Genomic DNA, 16850 nt, shown 5'->3' with positions numbered 1-16850 from the left:
CAGACATGCAGCAGCTGCATCCCTCTTTATGAACTGAAAGCAGAGTTTCCTAGATTTCCGCAGTACTGAAGTGCTTTTGGGGATTCTTCTTTGGCAGAGAGCAAATGACAAAACTAAAGTAGGATTTTGTGGTTTTAGCACCCTGAATGTTAAAATATTTTCCTATCTGAAGATCTATACATATTTACTTCAATGGTTGTTAAAGCCTAATAGGTTCTGTTGCTGTCATTTTCAAAACCAGCAGAAGTAAATAAGCCAAGTATTGCTAATGTGCACCAGTGGATTCTTCAGCTAAGTTCGCATTCCCCACCCCTTTCACAGAACAGCTGCACACACACAAACCTAGATAAGGCCATGGGGCTGAACAAACACAGATATACTTGCACCACCAAAAATCAATGTGACTGGGGGCTGGTTGTAAAAATGAGTGTTTTGGCCTAGTGAAATCTATTTTTGCACTTATGTAAAAAATAACCTTCATGTAATCTGTCTTCAACTAACCGAACTAAATTTGTAAAAAAAAGAAAAACGAGGTAATTTAATGTATTTGCCAAATGCACATATTTGGTGCAATGCAGTGCTAAATCAATTTTTTTTTTAACTTAATCACTTGTGACCCTGAGGGGCATGGTTGTTGCTTTTTTTATATACAGTAACAGATTGACCTGTATCAGTCAATAAAATCTTGTATGACCTTTTAAGCAAACAGGAGAACTGCTACTCTGTCAATGGAAAACACTGGTGCTGACGTGTCCACCTAGTGATTATTTTTCCCCTCATCAGTCTTGGGAAATGAAGTTCCTTTTACTATATCCTGTTGAAGATTTTATTTTGAAAAGAGGAAACAGAAGCTGAACAAGGCTTATCTTAAAGAAGAAGACAATAAGGTGTATGTGTTAGAACTGGTTTATTTTTAACTAGCAACGTAACCTCATGAGCTTCATATTCCCAACCAACACACAGGTTTAAGTAGCACTGGACAGGCTAAAAAGTCCAATTGTGAACACTCTTCATTTGTGAACTTGTTAATTTTGAAACACTAAAGCTTTTAGGCGCTACATTGCTTTGAGACAAGTTGTGTATAGTATTAACAGTACAACAAAATCACCAAAATTACCTGGCCTTCAAAGCACTGCACCCAACATAAGTATTGTACCAGCTATCTGTAAATTAATATGGATGGAATTGCAATAGTAACAACAGCCAGTTCAAGTAAAGAGTTTTCCATTCATACATACTTTGTTAGTCTCTTGTTGAAAATGACAGTAAATACAGCATCATATTTAGCAGAAATCAGCAACTACTGCAAGTATTTTGTGACAATGTCTTTCTTTAGCTAACCATTATTGCTGCGCAGCTGAGTCCATTGCTTGCTTGGTAGCTGCAGCATTGCTTTATTTTTGAGAAAAAAATGGATGCCACAATGGAATCGAGATAAAGATTTGTTGGACCAAAACTTAATCCGCAGAATTATGACACTCGCTATATGACCTTGAAGCTAGCCTGCCTCACAGGGACGTTGTGCAGATAAAATGGGATGACTCCACGTATGTTGCCTTCAGTCTCTTCGAGAGAGAAAAGACAGAATACAAATGAGATCAATAAGAAAATGCAGCAGAGGTCACAGAACTGTGCACTTTATGCGGCAAATCATGATGAATCCTTCTATTGTGAATGCCTTAGTACACAGATAAGTGTAGTTTTTTCATTTCGCAAAAAAGAAAATCCCAAAGACTTCCCTTTCCCTCGCTTTTCATTTGTCGTTACAAACAATTGTGCTTTTATTGATTCAGGGCTACCAGACCACACAACGTGAACTTTCATGTTGATTCCTGTCATGAGGGAAGGAGGAAGAAAAATTTGTGAATCACCCAGAGATACTGGCAGAAGAAAGGAAGTGGATTACCCAACACGAAGGGGGCCAAGCTACATGTTATGTTATTTTTAAAAACCATACCCTATGCTGAGCACTGAGGCAGTTATTCTGCAGGAAAAGAAGCCGAATGGAGAGGGAAGGAAAAGGTGGCCAAACAATTTGTGCCATCTGCACCAGATGCTAGAAAGGATGGGGGGTGTTCCCCAACTTAGAAAGCGCCCCAGAACACATACACCCCAGCGGCACTATTTCTTCTACGCTCTCCCGTTTAGGGGAGGGCATAAATGTGCATGGAAAGGGCAAAGAGCAGCTCCTCACACCTTCCCCTCTATCGCTTATGGTCCCTGGGTGCAGAGAAGAGGACTGGGCCTACGGTGCTGCCTAGAAAAACGTGCGAGCAGCGACCAAGGCACCCTCTCGAGAGCTCAGAGGCGCGGATCCAGTCCAGCGCACCATATACTCCTCGCTATGCGGCCCTGAGAAACAGGCAGGCAGGCAAGAGCCAGGACTCAGCAGGGGCGGTTGCTGCTGCCTGAAGGCTCATCTCTCCCCCACGCTCCCCAGAAGGCTTTATGTCCACTCTGTGGGCAGCTTGGCCATCTTGAGGGAAAAGCAGCTGCGTTGCACTCAATTCTTATCTCTTTCATAGTAAATTAGGGTGGGGAGCGATTAGGCTCGCCAGGCGCCATCTGCACCCCAGCACAGCCAAGGGAGGGAGAGGAAGAGGCGGTTACTGCGCCCTATAGGGCTCCTGCGGACGGAGCTCCAGTTCCAGGGGAGCAGCCATGTTTAGTCTCTTGTCACACCGACCAAACATGGCAGCCGCTCTGGAAAAAGGGGGAAGGAAAAGGATGGCAAAGAAGATGGAACAAGGTTCCTTTCCTATATTCACATTCCAAAAGAAGGGAGAGGCAAGCAGCAGCAGCGCATTAAGAAACACGCAGGACGGGGACAACGAAAGGACGTTTGCGCCGTTCTCCAACCTGAGGCGGTTGAATTTTTAATGCGCGCGTGCGACACAGAAAAGAATTCTGCCTCCCTCCCACCCCTCGACTGCCTTTCGGAACCCATTGACGCCCTTCCCGCTCTAAGCCAATGACGGTTTACAGTACACGTGGACAGGCGCTGTCAGCCAATCGGGTGTTTCTATGTTCACGTGCTATCTCGAGTTCGGGACACCATCTGCTCCAGCCAGTCGCCTTCCCACTGCTCCAAGGAAGCCAATAGGAAGCCAGCCAGCCGTTTCTGCGTCACGCGGTCTGACCTTAATTGAAAGCCTGGAGAGCGGCATTAGAGTAAAATAGCACAGTGTAGTACCTGAAAACCTTCCGCTGACTTTTGAGGAGGGTCAGGCAGATCCAGTCGCTAAGCCCCGCAAACTGTACGTTTGGCCCCTAGAGTCCTGCAGAGTGCCCTCTGAGAAAATCCAGTTCTTTGAACGAAGTTATTTTAACTCTGGAAACGGTTGGTGGAAGGATCCTGTTGCAGTGATTGCTCTTCGAGGGGCGCGTCCTGCCGGATCTTGTTGCATATAAATACGGAAAGCGCGGGCGGCGCAGCCTCATTGTCTGCCTGTAGAATTAAGAGTAGTGTCTGCTGTTGCATGTCGCTGTCAGGGGCGCAGCTCAAACGCGGCGTCGAAGCGAGGGGGTGATTTCTGCTACCGCAGCCGCCGCCATGGCATGGTAGGTGCGGCAGTGCAAGCGGCGGCATCGGCCATTGCAGAGGCGCAGCAGCATCGGCCGCGGCCTCGGCATCTCCAGGCATCTGCAACCATGGCGTGAGTATCGAGGAGGGACAAAACGGGAGGATCGCCTCATTCTTCCGAAGGAGGGGGCGACGAGAACCATCTTTAAACATAAGCCAGTAGTGGGCGGTGGCGGCGACGGGGGAGCTCATAGACTCATCTCACGGGATTAAAAGCCCCGGGGTGTAATTAGCAGCGTTTTATGCTCCGCTTCCCCCACTGGAAAGGGTCGCGCTTTGACATCTGCTTTCGTGGCCGGGGCATGAAGTGGGGATAATGTGACATTCTGTAAAATGGTTCGTCCTCCCAAAATAAAGACATACCTTGGAAGTGGAAAGGAGATCAGAGGGTGGGGCGAGGCTTCCCTTGGAGAGAAAAAGGATGGGAGAGGTATATTTGTCCAAAGTGGAGGATGAGTTAATGAGCCTCTGGGCTTCCCAGGGTAATTAAAGTGATTTCCCTTCATAGCTAAGCAAATGCTCATGAGATCTGAACTATTGACAGATCTGTGCTGTGTCTTCCCGTCCTATATAGACCAAAGATGGCATTTAAGGTAAATTTGCTGCGGCTTTCATGAGCCAAACAGCTGTGGTTTATTAGTACCTACTTGCCAGGCAACTGGTAAACCTTTTCTCAACATACAGTGACAGGCAAAAGGAGCAGCTCTAATTTTTGTTTAATTTTGCTGGGCCCAAGACACTTAAAAGGAGAAAAACGGTGGCTTTCCCTAGGTTCAGATCTGACTGTTTTGGATTGGTGCCATATGGAGCTTTCCAAGAAAGGGTGGGGATTTCAGATGGCTCCCTGTCACCTTGAAATAAGTTTTGTGTATATCTATTTGTGGAAAGTGTTACCCTTTTTTGATCACGGAATGTGAATTCAAACTATTTGGCACCCCCTTATATTGCTGCTGCTCAGTCTTGATTAGAAAAATGCCAGGATACCAGGAGTAATCGAACCTTCGTGGAACGTGGCAGGACAAAATGGCTCCCTATTTATAGGGTGGGGACATGCACAGCAGGCAGATCATGAAATGGCTGCAGCTGTTGCCTTTGACGCTTGTGAATGCATGAATCAGACCAGGAAAAGTGGTGGGTGGAGCTGAAACCGTGGCTGTGACCATATATGGTTGGGAGGAAACCCAAGCAGGCTGTCTTGCAGAAGTGAGAACATTTTCCACAAATCCTAGTTGGCGCTATTGTACAATAGTGCCTTGTTGGTATTCATTGGAACTCTCTTGGATAGGATCCAGATACAGTGTCCTAAACTGGAATCATGGGGTGCTGTTGTTGCAGTAATGTACTTTTTTTCGTCTTTTCCCTCTCAAGGAATAACCTGAATTCAACATCAGTGGACATCTTTATAATGACAACAAAAATTGCTTGTGTCTTTCAGGTTTTTCAAGCCATCAGACAGCAGCTTTGCTGTATTCGACAAAGACACCATCTATTTGTCCACGCTTTTTGACGACAAAGTACTAAAATCTGACCAAAATGAGCTTCTCAAACACAGAGATGTTGTTGGGGGATTTTCTGTCCCCCTTCAGCCAGCCGTGTTTGGTGGCTGAGGAGGGCCTGGGCCTCCTAGATGACTACCTGGAGGTGGCCAAGAACCTCAGTTCGCATGGGTTCTCCAGCGACAAGGCTAAAGTGGGCTCTTCCGAATGGCTGGCTGTGGATAGTTCGAACAATGCCACAGACAACAGCCAGGGTAAGACACAGACTAAAACGTATTCAGAAAATGTTGGGTGGCCTTGCTGAATTATAGTTCCATGTAGTAAATGTGTGACATTCTTAATAAGTTTAAAGCACTGAGCTGATATGAGTGCTAGCAACATCATTAAATATATTAAATGAGCACAGGAAAGGAGAGAGAAAAAACACTTTTTAAAAACCCTCATTTCTAAAGTTCATGTTTTTTTGTTTTATAAAAAATTATCATTTCTTTAACAGAGGATGCCTTCTCTGGCATGGATTGGATGGTGGAGAAGATGGATTTGAAGGAATTTGACTTCGATGCACTGTTGGGTATCGATGATCTGGAAGCCACCGTCTCCCCAGATGAGCTCATGGCCACGTTGGAGGACACGTGTGATCTATTTGACCCTCCTGTCCAAGAAATTCCCAACAAAGAAACTCCACTGATAACAGAATTAATTATTCATTCTCCTAAGTCTCCCTCTGGGGCAGAGCAGGTGGCCCCACTGGCCCCCTTGTTTCCATTTCCCCTCACTCCAGAGTCCGTGATTTCCACTACAGACCATTCTTTCAGTTTAGAATTAGGCAGTGAAGTAGATGTTCTTGAAGGAGACAAGAAAACTGAAGCCCATATCTTAGTAGTGGTGATTCCAAAGTGTGAAAAAGAGGATGAAGCTCACTCAGACAATGATAGTGGAATATGCATGAGTCCAGAATCTTACCTGGGGTCTCCCCAGCAAAGCCCCACCACTTCTGTTCATTCCCTCAGTGATTGCCAATCAGTCACAGTCCTGCATGATAGCCCTGTGAGGTCCAAACCTTATGATCATCCTGCAGATAAGGTAGTGTCAGTGAAGATGAAAGGAGAAAAGAGAGTAGATAAGAAACTGAAGAAGATGGAACAAAACAAGACTGCAGCTACACGCTATCGACAGAAGAAAAGGTTAGAGCAGGAGGCTTTATCAGGGGAATGTAGAGAACTAGAGCAGAAAAATGAAACACTGAGGGAAAAGGCAGATTCCCTGAGCAAAGAAATTCAGTATTTGAAAGATCTGATTGAAGAGGTCCGGAAGGCCAAGGGTAAAAAAGTTAAAGCCCCAGAATAGGGTAGTCAAGGGTATATGTTACATGCATGTATATAAGAGCTTAGTACAATGAGCTGTGTATTGTTGCTTAATAAATTATTTTCTAGTACATATTTGTCTTGTGTCTTGCAAATGGAGGTTTTACTTACAGCGGGCTTGGTCTGCAGATTTTAATAAAATTCAAAAGGAATAAAAATAGAGAGGTCTGGATTATTCTGGTGAGGGGGGAACCGGGCAACTCCATTTGATAAGGCTTAAAAAATGGGATATGGCACTTTTGGCAGTATTCATCTCCAAGCTAGTTATGTGTGTGGATATTTTCATATACATATTATTGGTACAACCAATAAATAGTTCTAAGTTTAATGATCCAAAGGCCTTTATTCTCAAAAGCAACCTTAATTGCAGTTTTACTCTGCTATGCACTTGGTTAGATACAGTTGACAAAAGTGCATGAAGGGAGCAAGAGCTAGTTCTATGAGGGTTTTTTTAAAAGTTGGTTATGGTAATTTGTCAGACTTCTCAGCAAGACAGCTTCATCTGCCTCCTATATTGGTGGAGGTGCTTTTCCCCTTAATACTCTGAAGAAGCTTTCAACAGCCTAACAATTCAGCAATCAGCAAAAGCTATGCACCCATAGCTTTTGACAACCACAGATTTACTGGCAGAGTGCTGTTGCCATATTCTGGTAAAGTTGCTGCACCATCCAGCAGATTTTGCAAAGTAATTTAAACCCAAATTGATTAAGATGAAGTGGAGAAAATATTTTAAAATTTTCACGTAATTGGGGCAGAGGGGTATTTCCACTAGTAAGAAATCTTTGACTAGGTCTTTGGCTTACCTGGCATGAGTTCAGCAGTCTTAGAAATTGCACTGGCAAAGTCTTGCCATTTCAATTTTGCTGCATTTGGAGTGATGCACTGCGAAAAGTTTAATACAGATGTAAAAAAAATTTTAGTGGGTCAGAATGGGGGCTTGGCAGCTGCCCAAGGCTGGTAGGTGCAGATGGCAGCTCAAAATGAATTTGCACAATAACTGAACAATTGGCTCATGGAGAGTGTGGTCCTTACACCATCAGCCATAGGGAGCATGGCAAATGCTCTGGGATTATGGAAATTTCAAACAACAGCTGGAGAGCAGTGGCTTTCCCAACTCAATTTGGGGAGACAGTAACATAGGAGGGTTTTGCAGTAACTGCAAAATTAAGAAATAATTTAAATAGTTCACAAGCTGCTGAACATTTACACCATCAGCTACCCTCCAACACTATCGGTTCCCAGCCCAACTTGGTCCAAATATAGTGAGCACTTGCTTTAAATGACAATTGTATTTATTAAATTTGTATACTGTCCTTCCCCCCGACGATCACAGTGTCTCACAACAAAAATACAAAAAGAAAATAAATTACATACAAAAGCAAAACAAACCAATAACCCCACTCCCATAGACACATTTAAAAGGGTATATAGGATGTTAAATCAGTCAGGCCTGGTTAAAGAGGATCATTTCTGCCAGGTGTCCAAAGGTGTGTAATAAAGGTGCTAGCCAAATGTCCCCGAGGAGAGCATTCCACAAATGGAGCCACTGCAGAAATGGCCCACTCTTGTGTTGCCACCCAGACCTCTTGAGGCACACAAAGGTGGTCCTCAGATGACGATCATAGGGTCTGGGGCGGTTCATATGGTGACAGGCAGTCCTCAGCAGTTCAAAGCTTAATAGGTAAAAAACCCCACGGTGAATAGGGGCTGGAAACTCACCGACAGGCAATTCAGGATTGGTGTAATATGCTCAAACCCTCTTGTCCTGGTTAGCAACCTGGCCACTGAATTCTGCACCAGCTGGAGTTTCTTAACTGTCTACAAAGGCAGTCCTATGTATAACACACTGCAGTAATCGCCCAGAGTGGGGCAACCCAGTCTGATGAGCTGTGTATAAGAAAACTACTACTACCATCCTAGAGGTTACCAGAACACAGATGGCAGGAGTTAGGCTATCTCTATCCAGATAGAGACGTGGCTGGGACAACTGTCGAATCTGATGGAAGGCGCTTCACTCCACTGAGACCACTTGGGCTTCAAGCGACAGCAAAGGATCCAGAAGTGCCCCCAAGCTACTTTAAGAGCACAAGTTATGCTATACCATAAATACCTACCTTGTAAGCCTCAAGAATCATTTTCAGAAACTGTCAACTAGAGACCCTTTTCACTTACTAACGGAAGCAGTGTTACTACAGCCTCACACTGAATACAGAAACCTAAGATGCTTTAGAGAGATGATCACTTGGGGTACAAAGCACAACTGTATATAAGCTGCTGTAATTTCTTTGGAAGAAGGACGAAAATGAATGCAAGTGTAACAATAAAATACACATTTATGGAGTTTTCCTAGCGGCATTCCTGCAAAAGGAAGTGCATTTAATTCCCACACTTTGGTGGAATTCCCCTTGCCCCAACATTGGCATTCAATTTGTCTCTCAGGCCTCTTAACTATTTGGGGGTGGGGGATGATTGGTTGAAGCCAGCATTTTCTCATACTGCTGCAAAAAGTATTAGAGAGGTAGAACCCTAAGTCCCAAAGTAGGTAATTCCTAGGAGAATGTGTTCTTGGTAAGAAAGAGCAGACATCTTGCATGAGAGGTGCTTCAGGTCCCTATTGTAAAGTTCTGCTCCCAATTGCTTATGAAAAGGAAGTATCTTTGATGTTTTCTCTATAACCAGGAGACAGTGCCGTTTTCGTCAGACTGTTCCAGTTCCCCCAAAATATTCTCTCTCAAATTTCTGGAAGTCTTCCTCGGTGAAAACGGTGCCTTCGGGCTTCTTTTTCTCCTCCTCTTGACGGCGGTCTCTGGCTTTCCTGCCTCTATTTTGGGCCAAAACCTTCAGACACAAAACAAAGGGAAACGAGAAGTTACAGCTTTCTATTATTGCACAACTACTTACAGTTCTCAAATCTCCATTTATCTTCCAGCTCAAACAATCATCTGAGCACAGACTGCTGACACACTGTTCAAATAGAGCCAAGTCTAGGCTCTGTTTAAAATAATTTAAGGAAATTCAGTCCAACAAGGCTACACTCTGCATTGCTGCATACCAATACTAAAATTCAATCATGGTCCAATTTCAAAAGCAACTGCCTCTTCCTTTTGGGAAGAAAAGGACCCATGCAAGGTGAGAATTAAAAAAAAATACTTGAGTCAAAAAGTCTGATTTACAGTCTAGTAGAAATCATTTTAGGAATTCCCCAGACTGTTTAAAGATATATTTTTAATGTATTAAGATAAATATTTACTATTTGGTAAGAATGGCAGAGCAAGAAGCAATAGGAATTAGAAGGTAAGTGGAAAAATGCAAGTTCTTTCTCAAGACGCCCTGACCTTAGGAACACAGAAAGCTGGCTTACACATTGGTCCATGTAGCTCAATACTGTCCACATGACTGGTAGTTTCTGGCCACGAATATCCCCAGTCCCATCTGGAAACTGAATCTGGGACTTTTTGCATGCAAAACAGATGCTCTGCTCTGCAACTGAGCTAAAGCTCTTCCTTTTGAGACATCATTTCAACTGATAGTTTACAGGTATAGAAATTTGTTAGTTTTTCTTACACAACATATGGCACATAGAACCCATATTTCAGGCAAACTTTATCAACTCAATTTCTATTAAAGAAACATTATTGTTAGGGGGTGTGACAAGGCACAAGGCAGGAAAAACAAATTTGCAACGACAGCACATTCCTCACCCCTTCCTCCAGGTAAGCTATGGGATCTAATGAACAGAGTAGAAGGCTCACCTTCTGAGTGATGGTGCTGTCTGTCATGAAATGGCTACTCGTCATGTACTTCACATTTTCCTGAAAATGGTCAACAGCTTGACGTTTCGTATACTCCTCTGGGAAAGTTAAGAAAATATTTTTTTAGTAAGATTGTTCAACAGATACGGCGAGATATAACATGCTGCTCTGACTGATACTTTCTTTCATGTATGGCATGGACATTGCCACTGCGGCCCAGATTTATTATTATTATTTAATTGCCCATCATACAGTATAGCACAGGTTATAGATCTAAAACTACAGATAAAACTGGTAAGGTGGTCTTTCATTGGATCAACTAGGACCATGCATGGGGCATGTGTTAATTCCCAATGTGGAGAGCAAATTTATTTACTAAAGTGAATACTACAGTCACTTCAGGTAGATAATAGACCAATCACAAACCCTTCCAGATCTTAATTATAATATAGCACATTGAGAAGCCCAAGGAAGTGGAGAAGTGATGGTAGTAGAGAGATTCATGTCTATACAAATACACAATTCCGATCATTAAGCAACTAATGTAACTAACGGATACAAAACAAGGACAGATGCCTGGGCATGTATTATTACAGTCTTGCAGAATGTTCCTGCATATCATTCACAACTTCCCACATGCACAGAGTTTTTTAAGCAGCTCCAGCTGGGGCAAAAGTCAGTTTGTCTTTTCAGCTTCCTTTTAGAATTCCTTATCTGCAAACCCTCAGAGGACCTCAAAGACTGCCTTTCCCCATATGAACTGACATAGACCCTGCACTCATTACCAGTGATTTACAAAACAGATATATTTAAGCAAAACATTTTGGTTTCCATATTGCTTAGTTCTTTTGGTGTGAACAGAGGGTACTGTAGGTGAGGTAATATTCAGATAATTAAAGCCTCTCTGGTTGATCCATAATTGCAACAGAAATGTCATTTGCTCTAGAAAAAACTCAAAATGCCTGGATATATATACTTGGAGATATATCTATATATTTGATACAGGGCCTCATTGAAGAAACACAGAGAACATGCCAATGGCCCATCAGTCCAGCATCCTGTTCTCACAGTTGCTAACCAGATGCTTACATGAAGTTAGTAAACAGGAAATGAGCAGAATAGCACTCTCCCCACCTGTGATTCCTAGCAACTGGTATTCAGAAGCACACCGCCTCCCACAGAGGAGGGAAACATAACCATCATGGCTAGTAGCTACTGATAGCCTTATGCTCCATGAATTTGTCTATTCTTCTTTTAGCACCACTCAAATTGGTAGACATCACTACTTTTGTAGGAATGAATTTTGTCGTTTATACATTCTTTCGTTTCTCCTGAATTTTCCAACATTCAACTTGGTTGGATTGCACCCAAGTTCTAGTATTATGAGGGAGAAAAACATTTTTTCTATCCACCTTCCCCACACCAAGCATAGTTTGATGCACCTGGATGCATACCTCCCATTATTCCCCTTCTCTCTAAACTAAAAAGCCTCACCCTGGCGGGTAATAACAGGCATCACTCGACAACAGCCACACTTCCAAATACTCCCTCGTGTTCTGAAACTGCCACCTCGGCTGCAGCGTCTGATATACATAAGAACAGCTGAAGAAGGCGGGAGTCAAAGCGGTTCTCTTTAAAACTTTAGCATCTCTGGGGTTCGTCATCGCAATAAATATAAGGTTTCGGTGATTAACTGCATCCTCCCGGGATTCAGAGGAAGCTTGCCTGAAGGGTTTTGCTTTGATTGGTAAAAAACTTATGGGTGGATTCGAAGATAATGGCTCCTCGGCGCTCACCTAACGCGGACTTGATGACTTTGCCCTTGACTGTCGCCTTCTCCTTTTGGGGCCGAGAGAACTTCTTTTTCTTCGCCCTCGCCAGCGACTGCTTGTTGGGTGGGCTGGTGGCGGCTGCCTTCTTGGGCCGGGGAGCGGACGCTGTCCCGAGGAAGAGAGAGGAAGCCTATTAGAGTAAAGAACGAACGGATTTCGTCCCTTTCCCTTAGTCCCCCGCTGCCTTACACTACCTCCCGTCGTCTCCAGCAACTCCAGACCCTTTCTCAGCAAGGAGGCTGACATGTTGCCTCGCTTCTCCCACGTGAAATGCCCTTCTTTCTGTCTCCCCTCTATGGTACTACTACTTCCGTGTTTCTTCCCGCCACACTTCCTGGTGTGCCGTGCTGGTTTCTGCCACACTTCCGGTAGTTCTTTGCCGCACCTGTTTAGGTTTTTGCTGCCGGTTGCGCAGGGCAATGAAATACAGTACTGTACTGTACTTAGAAAGCGGGTGAGGGAAGGAATGGCCACTTTAATTTTTAGGCGGGAACGCTGAGGGTGGCCGTGCAGTCCTTTACGTGTCTGCTCGGAACTAAGTCCTATTGAGTTCAGTGGGCTTACTCCCAGATATGTCAGTAAAGTATTGAACCCTGAGTGGCTGAAGTATTCCCCATTTCTAGGGCGACATCTTGTGAGCCTCCAGGGGCTGAAGTTGGCTGTTTATCCTTCTTATTTTTATTTATATAGCAACTTCTGCCCCGTCTAATTTTAGAGCGCTCCAGACAGGTAACAACAGTAAAAAAAAAAACAAACAAACAAAAAACTTTACAAAAAAAGTAAACGTCGTCGTGAGATTTACAATATGTAAAACCAAAAATCGGAGCTTCTAAAATAAAAATGTTTTGTCTACTCAGTTTCAGGGTTGCCATATTAAAAACAAAAATTCCTCACACCCGCAAAGTTGTTGAGCATTTTTGGGAAGACCCCAAAATTGTTGAGCTTTTAAAAGGAAACCACCAATATTGTTGAGCTTTTTGGGAACAAACCCAAATTGATTTAAAGCTTTTTGAGCTGTTTTCACTGTTTTTCCCCATCATGTTCCCGTATATCTGCATATCCCCTGACATTTCAATAATTTTCCTGATGTATGGCGAGCCTACTCAAGTTTCCTAGATATCTGAGGGATGGGCTAAGGCAGTGCTAACCTGTCTAAACCTAACCCCACCTACTGGAGCCTATTTTCCTGCTCTACGATAGAAAATGAAAGAATTTCACATTCCTAGTCAACACTGAAGAAATTTAGATTTACTTCATAATGTTAACATAGTTATATGTAGGCATTATATGTTTGCCTAGAACTTAAGCGTAAGTAACCAAACAAACCCCTGTGTTGCAAAGAGAACGTCAGCAATGTCTAGGCAACACGATGACTATGTACATATGCAATAAACAATCTTTTATAGAATTTCTTCAAACCATAACAAGTCCAAAATGAAATCTTGAGACTAAAGTTTTCATTTTGGACTTGTTATGGTTTGAAGGAATTCTATAAAAGATTGTTTATTGTACATTGTCATTGTGTTGCCTAGAACTTAAGCGTGACATGGAGTGAGTGAGTGAGCTTGTTGGCCCAATGAAAAGAAGTACAAAAAGTACCCCTGGTAATGAGAAAAAAAGAGTCCACCATTGTGAGTCCCATTCAAAAACATAATGGATCTACAATTTGAGAAGCACCGGGCTAAGGGATTATCCATAAAGTATGTTCTGTATTGGGTAGGAGGAGATTGCATAAAGCTTAAAAAGGAGGGATTTACTATTGGTTAAAATGGGACAAAGTGTTATAACTGGGTGGGACAGCATTTATTTCATTTCTTTATTGCACTCCACTTATGCCTCAGGGTGATGTACAAAATACAACAAACACAACTAAAAGCAATATAAAATAACAACAGATAAATTTAAAAACGTCAAAGTAGACAACCATAGCAGAGACCTTTTCCATCTCAGAAAGCTTGTCAAAACAAGCATGTATTCTGGAAAGCACAGATAGTGGGTGCCTGTCATATTTCATTATAAAAAGGCTTTAACAAGTGTGATATGCTTTATGGATGGCCCTTAAATCAGTAGAGTTCTGCATGAATAACTGATCTCAAATCTACTTATTTTCAGAAATTATTTTTGACAAATGCTTTGAGGTTGTTGTTGTTGTTTTTACAATCAAGTGGTATATAAATTTTGTGAAATGAAAAATTATATGAAATAACAAAGAGATCCTAATAGAAACACCATGTGGAGTTTAGGATTTCCAAATGGCTATTCTGAGAAGGCAGGATCCCTCCATGCTGTTGAGAGGACAAATTTGCATCCATGCTGCTGTTCCAAAGTTTCATCTCAACTCAAAACCCTATAAGAAACAATGCTCTGGGGCAGGCGTGTGCAGAAGAAGGTGGATTGGGATCTGTTCTAGATCTCAGGGTAATTTTCAGTGGATCAACAACTCCCAGCTGTTGCAACAACAAATGGCTCTCTCCTATCCCTTTCTAAAATATGCTGCTGAGCTAAAGAGACTTGAGGGAAAACCAGGAATGGCATGTAGGTGTGACAGAACTGTGAGCTCATTTCTGATTAAAACAAATTCCTAGCTTGAACATGGGAAGGCGCTCTCTGTGCTTTAATTCTAAAAGTATTCCACCACCATTCCTGCCAACTCAAGTCATTATTTTACCCCAGGCCTTGGCTGTAGTATTTCAGTAAAAAAAAAAAAAGCAAAGTAGGTCCTGCAAAAGTGGTGTCTGTCAGCTTCTGCTGTATGGTTTTTCAGAGATCTGTGATTAATCAAATGGGTTTTAGGGCCCAATCTTCTACTGAAGATTTGGGCCCCATCCATAACTCATCTTAGTATGGATTATGAGCCCCTGCCACTCCTTTAATTCCCCCTCATCCATACAGCATTGTCTTCCACCTACCATTGTCACATTGTCACACGCTTTCTCCTCCCTACACCTGTAGATTCCCTATGCAATCAATGTAATTCTCCTAACTGGATTTTGAAAGTACTGTACAGAGAATCTCTGGATTTAGGGAGGGAAGCCTGTGGAACTGCAGTAGTTGGAGGAGAGCACTGCATGCACAAGGGGGAACAAACTGTGAGGTGTAAACGATGGTGCTCAGAATTCTTTGAGGGTAAATAAAGTGGTTTGAATGTGTTTTAAAGGTACAGTGTATGCAAGCTTACAGGGAGGAAGAATGTTTTACATAAAAAGGAAGCACATTGTACAGAACAACTTAGTCTTATGGTACAGAGAACCTGAGAACAGAGCCAGCCCATCCATGAGACAGGGAAGCGGCAGCCTCAGGTGGTGGAAGTGCAAGAGCATTCTGGCGCATGGCATTGCCACTCATCTTCCCTACCCCTGGGGCGGAGAAGACGATTGTCAAAGCCTTGTGGAACGCTCCCCTGCTTGCTGAGGTCAGCTGGGTGGTGGTGGTTCTGGGATGCAGCAGAAAGGCGGGATGGGGGGGACTGGGGTACAGGGAGAGGCTCATTCCTGTTTCTCCTCAGGTAGCTTGATAACATTACCAATGTTTGTTTGCTTAGTACCCTAACAGGCCTTGGGATTCCAGACACAAATACCAAACCCCACTCCATCAGCTGGGGATGCCTGCACAGAGCAGCCCACACAGGTAAGCCTGGGAGGAGGGAACACATGCTGTAGCAGTCTACAGTTGGTTAATTGTCTCCCAACTCTTCCTCTCACTGCCTTCCCTTTACTGAATGTGAATTTGTATTGAAAGGGACTTCAGAAATACAGACCAGGAATGAAAAAATCAGGCAGCAAAGTTTCTTAAAGAAAAAGTTTTTTTTTATTTGGATTTTTGTCAGACAAAAAGCAAATAGGGTGCATTCAGGAAAATGAAGAATGCCCACCCCTCCTTGGGGGTAGCTAACTCATATACCCTTTTTGCAAAGCACAGTTCAGCCCCTTGGCATCCCTTTAGCCAATGATTGACAATTTCCTATGGTCATTGATGCATATTCATTAAAGCTCAACCAATTAATAAATTGGTGTGTCCTTTCGGTTCCAAGTTGCCTATTCCACTAGGTGGCGCTACTGGCTTATAAACTAATTAACCTCCTTATTAGTTCCAGGAAGTATTTGTGGTTTAGCAACTTCACACCTAAGAGTTATATCTGGACCCTGGCGGTTAGCTACATCCTGCTTGTCAGGGGTCGTTTCTTAGAAATGGCTTAACCTCAACTGGCAAACTTCCTGTCGGGGCAAGCTACCCTTAACCACACTTGCTCTTTGCAAACAGGAGAGAGGCTTTGCTCTCAGAAAATGACTTCAGGCTTTTAGCTTCTAGTTTGCTCTCTAAAACGGTGTCAGAGGTTCTTAGCCTGGCTCTCCATTGGTCATCCTGACCTTCACCCCTGCATTCCCCCCTTTCCATCACGAAAATGCTGACCGGCACGGTTCTCCATTTTCGCTTGATGGACCTATAGGTACAATATCATAGAGAGCCAGGAAATGTACACTTCTGTGGATACACGGGCCTCCCTCTATGACCCTGTCAAGTCTTCAAATACCCAACACTCAGACCTGTTCAGGCTCTTGGCCACAGCCGTGGTCATGTTCAGGAAGGTGTTCTCCCTCCACCCGGTGGCCATCTGAGAGGCGAGAACCATCAGGAGGCAGGGTATGATCCACATCCTGATTCGAGGGATGTTCGGTGCCCCAGAACAAAGAACTGTACCACCAACACAGAAATACCACAAAAGGGTAATACCACAGGCCAAAGGGATGGGGGCCCACGAAGGCTAGGTCATGTGGGCCTCTAACTCCTGGCCCTACTGAGGCGTGAACAGCGTCTACACACAA

The 16850-nt window shown here is 43.5% G+C and overlaps 2 protein-coding genes and 1 long non-coding RNA gene across 3 annotated transcripts; 1 reads left to right on the top strand and 2 right to left on the bottom strand.

The window, feature by feature from the left end:
- Positions 1 to 892: 892 nt before the first annotated feature.
- LOC309542498 lies at positions 893 to 3284 on the bottom strand. The gene is made up of 2 exons (XR_014224259.1): positions 2769 to 3284; positions 893 to 1565 (listed from the first exon to the last, which is right to left on the bottom strand). It is a non-coding gene; the product is annotated as an uncharacterized lncRNA (long non-coding RNA).
- Positions 3285 to 3469: 185 nt separating this feature from the next.
- ATF4 (activating transcription factor 4) lies at positions 3470 to 6516 on the top strand. The gene is made up of 3 exons (XM_082241314.1): positions 3470 to 3656; positions 5019 to 5333; positions 5576 to 6516. The coding sequence occupies exons 2-3, from the start codon at positions 5117 to 5119 to the stop codon at positions 6424 to 6426; spliced, it is 1068 nt and encodes a 355-aa protein (XP_082097440.1). The 5' UTR covers positions 3470 to 3656; positions 5019 to 5116; the 3' UTR covers positions 6427 to 6516.
- A 2242-nt stretch (positions 6517 to 8758) lies between these two features.
- On the bottom strand, positions 8759 to 12347 carry RPS19BP1 (ribosomal protein S19 binding protein 1). Its single transcript, XM_082241327.1, has 4 exons — positions 12222 to 12347; positions 11992 to 12132; positions 10196 to 10293; positions 8759 to 9281 (listed from the first exon to the last, which is right to left on the bottom strand). The coding sequence occupies exons 1-4, from the start codon at positions 12271 to 12273 to the stop codon at positions 9141 to 9143; spliced, it is 432 nt and encodes a 143-aa protein (XP_082097453.1). The 5' UTR covers positions 12274 to 12347; the 3' UTR covers positions 8759 to 9140.
- Between the last annotated feature and the right edge of the window lie 4503 nt (positions 12348 to 16850).

Source organism: Podarcis vaucheri (genome assembly GCF_965113315.1).
Source record: "Podarcis vaucheri genome assembly, chromosome: 10".
NCBI lineage: Eukaryota > Metazoa > Chordata > Lepidosauria > Squamata > Lacertidae > Podarcis > Podarcis vaucheri.
The sequence above is the reverse complement of the archived record's forward strand: the minus strand, read 5'-3'. Positions and strand labels throughout refer to the sequence as shown.